General features: G+C 41.0%; 1 protein-coding gene across 1 annotated transcript in view; it reads right to left on the reverse strand.

Annotated features, from left to right (window-relative positions):
* Nucleotides 1-12,368, reverse strand: part of Nhs (NHS actin remodeling regulator) — a 327,787-nt gene that overhangs the window by 36,529 nt on the left and 278,890 nt on the right. The window contains exons 2-3 of the mRNA XM_027432746.2: nucleotides 4,968-5,120; nucleotides 1,101-1,234 (exon numbers count right to left, since the gene is read on the reverse strand). Coding sequence (XP_027288547.1) covers nucleotides 1,101-1,234; nucleotides 4,968-5,120 — 287 coding nt within the window. The remainder of the gene's footprint in view (nucleotides 1-1,100; nucleotides 1,235-4,967; nucleotides 5,121-12,368) is intronic.

Here is a 12,368-nt window from a genome sequence, read left to right on the forward strand (position 1 = left end):
ACCCGGTATGTACTCAACTGAAGGGCACAGTGCCTTCTAGGTGGCTGCAAACAGGAAAAAATACATGCAGATCATCTAGTCTCACTCAAGGTCTTATTTGGATATGTTATAACATGAAAGTTCATTTAGATAAAATATGTTTCCATCTGAATTTTTGGTGTCATGGAAGCTGGACATTTTGCACTATTTTGCATATTGCACAGTCCATAATGGTTTAGGGTTTAGTGTTATGCATTTAATTTCAAACAAAATCCTCAATTCATACACATAGTGCTATAACTTCTTTAGACTTTGGGTCTCAGACCCGAATAAGAGAGTAGGTAGGGGTACTGGCAAGCTTGAAGACAATCTGGACTGGCTTGGTCACGAAACCATAGTTCCTGACTTCAATGACACAAGTATACAGAAGCAAATGTTTACTTATCCCACCGAGGCCCCAGAAGGCACATGTGGGATGCAGTGTTTGCAGCAGGTGCCAATTGAGTTTTCAGGTGTTTCCACTCAGGCTTCCTCATCTGTGGTCCACACTTGAGAGCTTGGCCTGAGTTACAGCCACCTCCACCCAGAGTAGGCTGAAACCACCCGCAGATGTCAGTGTGATAATGGGTTGCCCTAGGGAAGTAGCGTCTTACATTGAATGGGCAAATGCGAATTTATGAATGATTCTAGTGATAATTTTCACATCACATAAGTTCTTTTCCAGCTTCTCCCATGGAGTCAGACTAGTGATAATGGTAGTAGAAGTGGTAGTTAACATTTATAGATGTATGGATAGATGTCTTAGTCTGTGTCAGTCAGTTCCTGTGCAAAGTTCTGCACATCTCCACGCCCTATTAAGCTAAATAAATAATATCCCCTATTACAAAGGCAGTAAATGAGAGTAAAGAAAATAACTCAATCCTAAACTCGAACCTATAAGCAGAGCTGGGATTAGAAGTAAAATTGTCTTCTGATTTCAGAGTCCTTAACTATTATTGGTTTTGTGTGTGTGTGTGTGTGTGTGTGTGTGTGTGTGTGTGTGTGTGTGTACTCCATAACAGAGTGAAAGGTGTTCCTATATGCCTATGGCTTGTTCCCTAGCCAGCAGCCACTACACTTACCGTTAGGAAGTGGCGGTCCTTGGTTTCACGCCTTCTCTGACTGTGAGCTGGAGGATACGCTGGCAGTGGTGGAGCAGCTATGGAAGGGGGAGCAGCAGCTCTTTGCTCTCGCCGATCACTTCGGCTCCGGTGTTCTGAGGGTGAAGAACAGACAAACATAATGAAACACATGATATTTTAAATTGTTCTTCCCCTCTTGAGAGTGTTAGCAAAGAGCTGCAAAAAAGGGTGAGCTTTCATGAATCTAGTTAATCTATTTGCCATACCAGATTTTATAGCATAGAAATTGACAAACATTATGCACTGGGTATTTTATTTATCTTCTATGTGCTGAAACTAGGAATTGAGCTCTCTCAAGCTCTCTGATTTTCACTGGTGAGCTAATTGCCTTTGGTCCTCACTATCTAAGCTCTTTCTTAGAGCCACAGGCTTAGTATATAGGTTAGGAAAACATGACAGTATTCCTCACCTTCCTTCCTTTGAGATTCTTCAAAAAATATTGGTTTCCATTCATAACCAGACAAAGGTCCTCAAAAACCCAGCACATGGGTGGTCTTTGCTACACTGCCTACAAAGTCAAAGTTTATCAAGAAGAAATTTTGAGATCAATGCCTCTTTTGGTAAAGTTCCCACCTCTAGTGTCATCCTCGTTATTCTCTGCAAGCGAACAGTGGGCTTTTCTAACAGCACAAGGTAACCTTCTACATTCTTAAATTCACTAGGCAGAGCTGACAAGTGTTACTGGTTAGGAAGTACAGAAGGGGAGCAGAGTGAGAAGGGAGGCAGCAGCTCAAGTTCCCTTTCAATCACTACTCTCCCATGCTGTCTTAAATATATCTTCTCTTCTACTCAGGCCAAGAGAAGGCAGCCTAAATTAATGGTTTGCTAATGATACTTCTCACCACTGGTGAGGTTGATCCAATCTCAGTCCACCAGGGCCTGCAACTGCAGTCAAATTTTCATCCTTACTTCTTTAGACCAATGAAACTTAGATAGCAGCCAGAACTTGAAAGGAAAGGAAATATAAAATATAATTATCTCTTTATAGCCATGTATTAGTCTCTCTGTGTGTTTTATGAACAGAAAAGATGGCATAACTTAAAGTTATTACTGGCACTGAGCATTAAAGAATTGCTAAGAAAAAGGGAAAGCAATAATTGCATTCTAAACAACTTGAAATCCATTTAGATGCCACTTCCCTGAGGCCCCAAAGCATGATAGGTATGTTTCTGCTCCATCCCCATAGCATTGGATTGAACTTAACTGCTAACTTCTCCATCCTCCTCACTAAACCAGGAATTCTTTGAAGGCAGAGACCACACTTGACTGCTCTTTCAATCCTATGATCCAGCATAATGCCTGGCCTTCAGTACAGTTTGTTCAGGGTAGGAGAATGAGGATAAGGAATCCAATTTAAAGTTTAATCTCAGTTCCCAAACGAGCACAAATCTGCAGCCAACCAGTCTTGCTTGCCCATGCTTCATCATCCTCTCTCTCCCCATGAAAACAAGGTCATTCCAGCTGTCCAAATAGAGACTCCCCACAGGGAAGCTTACTGCCACATTTAGAGAGCCAAGCCATATTGGTACCCACCACCAGATGGCAGAAGTGGATTATGCTGATGGATACACAGCTACACTGCTGTTTCTTAGGCAAGGTTTTATTTATTTATTTTTTAAAGTCGCTTTCTAATTTTAATTCTACACCACTGCATGTTTTTAATTCTGTGATGCCTATAATTTCTGTTTATGGCTCTCTGCAGTGCTATTAAAACTACTACACCCAAGATTTGCTATTGAGCCAATCACAAAACAAGCCAGTTTGAACAGGGTGAAATGGGCTCCATAGTCTTCCATCTAAACCCCAGAAGGCCTTACATCCATCTCTCATCCCCCAGGAGGAACTGCAGAGAAAATTGATATTGGTATTTGCTGTTCTTTGAGTTCTGCCATTAAGTCCAAACCTGATGAAGCAGTGAAATATGACAGCTTATGAGCAGCTCAGTGTTATCGGGTTACATCTGTAAAAATTTAATCAGGGAAGACTGACTAATAATAATAAAATGATAAAAAGAATGATGTCTACAGGGCTAATGTTACTCAAGCTCTCTAATGATGGGATCTGCAAAAGCATTTAGTGAGAATGCTAAAATTCCTCAGTAGTCATCTTGTGCTTTCAATGCTCAATCAGCTTTCTGCAGAATTTCATTCCCTTCCCCACACATCCATTGAGGACCTACCATATGCTGGGTTTTTGCTGCATGCTTTGAATGTAATAAATTAATAAGACACCATTCTTACCCTTGAGTTGTTCCTGGATCAATGGTATAAGGCAGCAGGACACAGTGGTCAGTTATGACAGATGGTTACATGTACATGTTGGGAAGATGCATAGGCTTTTTATTATGGGAAAGATGCCTAGGGATAGGATAGTAGAGAGGATGATTTCCTGAAGGAAGCTTGCACTACAAATTTATTGAAGGATTTTTTTACCCATCCATAAAGCTGAAATGAGTAGTAAGCATCCTTTCTCTATTATAAACATCATAGTATCTTACCACTAATTACTTGAAAAAACTTTTAAACAACTATTTTGGGGACAGTTGTAGGTCAGTTGGTTCATTAAAAGGAGAAAAAGGCAGATGTCATAGGGATATAGATGAAACAATGCTTATTAGGGTTTTCTGTGTCCTGAAAATAGCTTTCAAGTATTTTATTTGCATTGTAATGTTTTTGTAAACTACCAATCTTTCAGTAAGTGTAGAAATATTGAAACAAATACATTGAATATGTAGACAGAATCTGTCTCCATAACAAAAACCTAAGACCAGATAATATGGCATTCCATCTTTGGATATCCATATTGGGGGCTTTTAAAGGATAAAACATTTTGAGTCCTCTTATTCTCACAGATTTTAATGCACTGGGAAGTAAGAAAAAGTTCATTTTTACCTGGGCTGTTGTATGCCTATCTTTGGTGCTCTTGATGCTGTGACAGAAAAGCAAATAGGAATATCTGTTTTCATGAGACACATTATACAGCAAGGAGGAGAGAGCTCTGGCTGGGGGATCAGAGGATCAGTCAGGGCCAGGTATTGTCTCTGGAGCTAGCCTACATGACCCTGAAAAAGTGTCCACACATTTCAAGCCTCCATCCACCTTCCTGTAAAATGAGAGCATTGGATCATCTCAGAGATTCCCAACAGAAACAGAAGAGCACTTGAGAGCCTTACTATGATGGTTAGAATTACTGGGCAGGAACCAAGCATAATAGCCATCCTGTAATGTGCTGAATGGTCAATGGAAAGCCCATACAACATTTAAATGCCTTATCCAAATCTCCTATAGAAAGAAGCCAGGAACCTATTTCTGAGTCAAATCTAATTCCCTATTCATTATAAGCCAAAGTCTTACTTTGCCCATATCCAATAGATGCTGAATATGCCAATTTTCGTGGCTCTTCTCCTGCCCCTGCCTCCAGGGCTTCTTCATTTCTCCACATTTTTTGTTTGGAATGACTTCTGTCTTTATTAAATTCAAAGTTATTTTGAGAGGTGCAGACATCTAACTGCTTTCATTATGTCATCTAATACAATTGTGAATTGGCACTTGCATATTGAGAAATAGTGTTATTAATGCTTTTCCTTTTTGAATTCTCTTTGTGATCGTACTTAGCCTGTAATGATAATTTTAATACATAGACACATGTAGCTGATATTATGTATGGATCTCATGCCGGGTAGAAATGTGAACATTTCAAAGTGCTTGCTTTAACTAAAGAGGTGACAGGACTGATGGGACAGAAAAACCCTAGATGGCACAGCTTTCCGGTAGTGTCACAGAAATCCCCCAGCCTGGGATCAGTTACCTCTGCGCAGGGCTTGCAGACTCTGTCTGGCATGGCGGTGCAGCTCCTCCACACAGGGTGGCCTGGTAGCTGGGAGGAAGATGTTTCGCTGTTGGTGCCATGGCGCACGGTAGTATACACTCAACTTACTCTCAATGTCCAAATTGGAGACAGCTGCAAGACAAAAAAACAAAGAGGGTATTATGCATCGGGAGCTCTAATTATTCATTTAGTGGACTCTGGGTGTGTGTGTGGGGGCATATTGACAGGGAGATGGGGAGGCATATAGAGGTGAAGTCTAGATTAACTGATCCCACCAAAAACCTAACTCAAGGATGAAAAACTTTGAAGTTGATAATACATAGAGACAAGTACACCCTAGGACCAAGAGACAGGAAACCACAGGATACTTCTGCATATTGTTCTTGCTGTCTACCTGAACTTTGGCCTATATTTTATGTTGTTTCTTATCCCTTGTGGCTTCTGGCTGTAGGTTTCTGATCCTGCCCTCCACCTCTTGACTCCATTGATTGCCATTTTCCCTGGTTTCATCAAAGGTTAGCACAAGCATTAAAGGAACCATGACAGGTGTAATAGTTGCTATGGCTGGGATCTGGAGATAACATGGTTCTTACAACTCATCTGGGAAATCAAGGAAGACATTCTTTCTCCTAAACATAGCATTTAATTCACCATTGTCTCCTTCATTACAGCACAGGACAAAATGAACTTCTTATGAGCAGAGGATGCACACTTACAGAAAAACCTTCTGGGAACTAGGGAACTATGATGAGAAATGGCCACCCAGAGACACTCATGAGCGCTTGGCAGCCTATCAGTCTCAAGACTGTTGAGATCATGTACAGTTCGTTTCATCCTTCAGACCCATGATCCAGAGCCCGACTCCTGGCCCAGGAGCATCCTGCTCCTCTCTGTCTCAGACTTCTTCCAGCTTTGTTTCATTTCCCCAGTGCATGGTTTGGAGACACTCTGCTTCACTGTTTATCCCTGGGCCCCACATAGGCTTTTTGTTCCATTCTGAGCCTTTTCTTCTAGAATACTGATCTACCATTCCCTTTGAGAAGTCTAACCTGGAACATGATAATCTATAGAAAACATAGACAGGAAAGTGAATGCTCTGTGGAAAGTGAATAGAAGAATGAGAACTGGGTAAAGTATATATAGCCTTTTGATGATCAAATTTCCCCCCTCTCACCATGGACTGCAGTTATTTTTGTTTTTTTCTAATACAATATTTAATAGCACTGTTTAATCTAGAATAAAGTATTCATTACTACAAAAATCACTAATTCAGCTCATGTGAAACTCTGAGTTTGATTCTTAGCACTATAAAACAGAAACAAACACATATAAAATGATGTATTGAAACACATGCAGAATCAAAAAGAATATATCATGCTTCAAAATTATCTAATAAAATGTTCCATGCTGAGAAAATTCTGTATAGCAGCACTATACAATATAGTATCCCCTTTGCCCTTGGACCAAGAGATGGGAGACCACAGTGGCTATTGAGCACTTCAAAGGGGATTAGCTAGTGAGTGAGGAAATAAAATTTTAACTTTTATTATTAGTTAAAATAGCTATATGTGACTAACATATTTAACCACTGTTGTTCTAGGGGGACCATAAATAGTCTATCCTAATTTCTCACCTTTGGCCACAGAGATTACTCTCTTCTGTCTCTTTATTCTTCCTAGATGTTTAATCTTTAAGAATATGAATCAGAAGATTATTTCCCTTGGTAGAGGCAGCACTCTTTTGGAGGAAGGAGGAGGGTCAATGGAACCATGAATGAAAGGGGCAATTTTTCTTTCTCAAGCTATTCTCTAGCCTCAACTTTCTCCTTAGGAACTGTGAGTGCCTGGTGAACCAGTCAGGGGTCACTGAAGCCTGTAGGCAAGAGCAGAAGGATTCACAAAGGGACAAGCTGATCTTTTCAGGCCTGAGAGAATGTGTGGGAGGCCTTGGTATAGAAGGGAAGGGGCAAGTATAGATCAGGGTGCTCCTCTCCAGTGGACAGTGGGCGGAGATCTGAAGACAGAAATCTCATTCAGTTACCCCTAGAGGAACACTCTAGTACAATGATGGGATTGGCTGGAATATCAGCTTGTCTCTAGACACAGAGGTCAACTCCTGCTCAACAGGCTGAGGTCATTGCTAAACTCAACAAAGGTGGCTGTGAATTCATGTGCTTCTGACAACTGGAAGAAGGGACAGAACAGAAAGTCTGATTGTGGAATAGAAAGGGAACAAGAAACTCAATAGGTAATTCCAGAAGTGTGTGTGCACAGGTGTGGGTATCCCTCCCATCAAGTGTGTCTCTTCAGAGAGGTTAGAGTAATAATTTGGGGCTGAGCCCAGCTGAGTGCAGGTAGGTCAGAAGACTTAATCCCCCCCATACCATCTGTGTTGTTGATTAGACCTTGGCACCTCCTCACAATAAAAGGTCACATGCCCATGGCTTTTCAATCTCTGGTCCCGCTATTTACCTTATTGTTGGCTTGAGGAAAAGACTCATCGGGTGTGCTCGGGAAAAAAAAAACCTGAAGATCAGTGAGCCCTGGCATCAACACTGTGTTGATGACCTGTACATATTAAGAGTGTTCCAAAGTTGTTATTTTTATCATCAGAAAAGCTTGAGAAATGTAAAATGTTTTCTGATGATGCCTTGGGATTTTGGAGGAGTGAGAGAGACTGTGTAACATGGGTGGATAGAGGAGAATGATGATAATGGAAATAAATATCCACCCATGAACATTATACAACAGCTATTAGGGTCAGGCACAATGCTAGACAGAATCCCTATCATCTTAAGACATATGGTATGTGGTTTTGTATGAAAATGTTGACGTGATTCTTCCTGAAAGCAACAGATTAAGAAAAATGATGTCTGGCACATACTTCCTGCTATACTATGATACAATCTCCTAGGAATGACCTAAAATCATTAGATTTGAGAGGCCCTATATGCCTCCAAAAGTACAGCTCCCACCTTTCTGTAGCAGGTAACTATAATTTCAGAAACTATCACGTAACATAAACTAAAAAAGAAATTCAGCAATTTTTCTCATTACTAAATATAAATTCCACATTATTTGAAAGGAAGTGTTATTATTTTTAATGACCCTCTTTGCTGTTGCCTTAAATTCATTCCTACTATGGTCAATGGACAAGCCCATCTTGAGGTTTTTGACTGCTAAACTGCTTGATACTAAGAACAGATTACAGATGCAAAGATTAATTTCTGAATTGAAGTGTGGGTACCCTCATCCTGGTTCTTCAAAGGAACCAACCCTCATGCACAATGGCTGCTTTTACAGCCAAGGATCCACACCTCCCCCACCCTTTCTCTTCTGAGAAGCTAGAGTGGGTGAAATCCATGCATTAGCAGGAGATATTTTCACTCACTTGTTGCCACAGTGATGTCTATCAATCACTGTTCAGCTATGTTCTTTAGTCACAGTATTAAGTGTATGCTGCATCTACTGGAGGCAGGAGAAAGCACAATGGAACACTCAATGAAGCCATCCCATTGTCCTAATTAAAAAGTCATTTCTGGGCTTGAGGAAGATGGAGCCATTAGTAAAGTAAGCATGAGGATCAGCGGTGAGATCCCCAGCATCCATGAAATAAGCATGCACAACAATAGATGCTTATAGTCCCAGCAGTGAGGGAACAGTGACAATGGGATCCCCAGACATCGCTGGCCAGCCTATATAACCAAATCAGTGAGCTCCACATTCAGTGAGAAAGTGTTCCCCAAAATAGGTTGGAAAATGATAGAGGTTGACACCTGACATTGGCCTCCAAATGCACATACATATATATGTATACCATGTACACATAAACATATGAACATGTATACACATACACAAAGTAATTTCTTTTACTAAGTAATGGTTAAACTAAGTTGAATTAATTTGTTCATAATGTTGCTATACCACTACCATTGAAAAGCTTCCCCACTTTCAGATTCACCCTATCCTATTTTCTTCCATTTTTAGCATTTTCATCATGGCTGAATCATGAATGATAACACATTTAGTTACCTTTGCAATACATATTCTCATAGCAATAAAAAAGAGAAGTAAGATAGGTTTACTATTTGACAACAAGTAGGGGGCCCTCTGTCAACTAGAATCCCAGGATGGCCCCCAAGATTCCTGCACTCTCAATACATAACCCATGTAATCTTGAGTGTGGGAAGAATATGTGACTTACTCTACATCAATTTGCAAAAGGATCTTTTATGGTCCCTGTGCAGCTGACTTTGGATTTATCAACAGGGAAAGTATTCTATTGAGTGGGTCATCATGTGGGTCCTTAGGAGACAAGAAATAACAGACATTTATTTGCCTATGCCCTTGAAAAAGCAAAGTGCTACATTGTGAAGAAAGCCTGATGATGGGAAATGATGGGCAACCTATAGATACTGAAAGCCACAGTTCTATAGTCTCAAAAAATGCTACTTTTGCCAAGAACTGATAGGCTTGAAAGAGACACCCGGACCTCAGAAGGCAGCATCCCTAAGTGACATCTTGATTTTTAGCCTAGTGGGACTCTGAACAAAGGGCACAGATTCAGACTCTCGAATCACTATATTGCAAGATAATATTGGAGGGGTTGTTGGTTTTAGTTTTGTGGTACTGCATTGAAACTAGGGCTTTACACTTGCTAAGCAAATGCTGTCACTGAGATGTATCACCAGCCCTGTTCTTATATTTTTTTTTATTTTGAGACAGTCTTACTAAGTTGCCTATGTTGGCCTCAAACTTATGATCTCATCTCAACCTCCTAGGTCACTGGTATTACAGACCTGTGCCACCTGGTCTACTTAACAATGGCATTTTGAGTTGCTAACTTTATAGTAGTTTATTATGAGATAATAACATAGGAAACTAATACATTCTCCCAATTAATGTATCTACTTCCTTCAAGTCAGTCACTTACTTGCCTTATCTGTCATTTTCTCTATGTTACTGCTACCCAAGGCTGGGGCAGATGATGGTGAGCATTAACCTTGGAGGGGGTTTAGATGCTTCATTTTTATCCTTTACAACAACAAAAGGCTATTTGCATGTCTCACGGCAGCAGGTGCATTCTCTTCATAATACCATAGGCCCTTCACTCAACCCACAGAGGAAGCATTGGCTCATTTTATAGACGAGTTCAGAAAAAGGACATTTATAGTCATATACTTTAGAAGTAGAATATCTGGGGTCACAGGCTATCTCTGGTTTCAAAGCTGCTTCTTTTTCTTAAACCAACACAGAAATAAATTAGCTAAAGTGATTCAGGTAGGGAGAGGGAGTTATTGGCCATATTAAAAGTATCTAGCAAAGAACTCAACACTTCCACCTTCTGTGATTTCCACAGAATTAGGTGTAACCAAGAACTGAGAGAATGTTCTAGATAATGTCTAGAAGAGGTTGGGAGAGATTTACTACATTCCAGAAAGACAACTTGAGTACAGACAGACACCACAAACCTGAACTGCTGAAAGAAAGACCATCGTGTCTGTAGGGAAGCAGAGTCTTTAGAGATTCCTCTGAGCTCATTCCCCTCCCACACCTCAGAGGGAATGAGATTGTCTAGATCTTTATTCATAATGATGTATCACAGCGTGGATATTGTCATTCACTTGGGTTCTCAGAAATGACCTGAATTAGACATAAGATTTAAGATTCTTGTGCGTGCGTGCGTGCGTGCGTGCGTGCGTGCGTGTGTGCGTGCGTGTGTGTGTGTGTGTGCGCGCGCGCGCGTGTGTGTTTGTGTATTGTCACCCAGAAGGCTGAGGCAGAAAGATTTCTGTGAGACTGAGATTAGTCTGGGACTTTTAATCGAATAATGACTTCCATGTGATTCTAGACTATCATTTGAGACCCTTTCTCAAATACCAGAAGAGGTGAGGAGTGGGAAGGGCTTCTGCCTAGGAGGTTTGCTTTTAGGAGCTATCGGGAAGGAGTGAAGATTGGAGGCACACATAACCTTGCCCAAGCTCTGTGCAGCCCGAATTTATCCCCCTGCCCTTCTAGGATTGGTGCTTATTTGATTCCAGCTCTCTTGGCTTTATGTGATTCTTGCTACCTTAAAGTTTAACTTACAGGCAAAGAATAAAATGCTTATGCTTGGGATTGGAGAGGTGGCTCAGCAGTTAGGAGCACTGACTTCTCTTCCAGAGGACCAGGGTCTGATTACCAATACTCCCAATCATGGGGGCTTAAAGTTCATGTTTTAACCTTCTGTCCTAGATAGACATTCTACCCTACCATGGGCTAATCCTAGCACCACTCTCTTCCTTCTCCCAGGATCTTCAAAATTGAAGAGGGGGAAGGGGAGCAGATAGCTGAAATTAACGTTTGAATTCTGTGTGTGATAAAGAAAAAATTCAGCAAAATGTGCCAAGTTACTCAGAAATGGAATTTTTACTCCTTCAAAGGAGAGAAGGAAAATTTAAAAACACATTCTTAGAGTGTCTACAAGAAAAATTTACCTACAAATATCTTTGTTAACCTTCCTTCCTGCCTTTCTGCTGATCATCCTTACCCTCACAGCATAATAACTTCTCAGCCAGAAACCCATGCCCACACAGACCATCCATTCTGACAGCCTGTGATAGAAAGCAGCGAGGAGCATCACACATTTGTCCTTTAGAAAGCATCTGAAATAGTTGGTGTTGCAGATACACAGCCGATTGCTCCTACTTTCCTGCTATGCTCAAGCCATTCCACAGCAGCCAACAGCTTGGTAAGCAAAATGGAAATGTAGTTAGTCTGGAGTTGCTGCCTCCAGAGTCCTCTGAGATGCTGGGAAGACAGGGAGGGAAGTTCACCAAGGGATACCGTTCATTCCCACCTGTTCTTCTTTCTTTGGCAACCAGCCCTTTACCCACTCTGCTTGGCAACTTGGAGGAGAGAGGAGGACAGCACACAGGAACAGCAAGAACTACAAAATGCCTGCCAACCAGCCAAAATTCACAGTCACATTTCTTGAAACTGTCCTATTGGGCTTTTTCTGCAGATCCATAGTAATTCAGACCTGCTCCCAACTCTGGACGGATTATGAAATGTAGGCTTCTTAGCATCAGGAAGATAGGTGGAGGTTTCCTAACAAGTTTCAGCTCTTTAAAATACCCCACCTTTTATAGAACAGAACACCGAAAGAATGAACAATTTTTCTCAACTTCTATAACAAGATGAAGCTTTACAACAGGAAGACTGGTCATTACTGTTACTGATGCTTGTGTTGGTGTCAGATACCCTTAGGAAAGACCACCAGGGCTCTATGTTGTGCTATAGCTCACATGGCCTTGTGCAAGTCGTTGAACATTCCTAGCATTCCAGATCCATATCTTTACATATGAGTGATTAGGAAGTGTCCATCTCTGGGTTTAGTCCT

This window comes from Cricetulus griseus, chromosome X (assembly GCF_003668045.3).
Source record: "Cricetulus griseus strain 17A/GY chromosome X, alternate assembly CriGri-PICRH-1.0, whole genome shotgun sequence".
NCBI classification, from domain to species: Eukaryota; Metazoa; Chordata; class Mammalia; order Rodentia; family Cricetidae; genus Cricetulus; species Cricetulus griseus.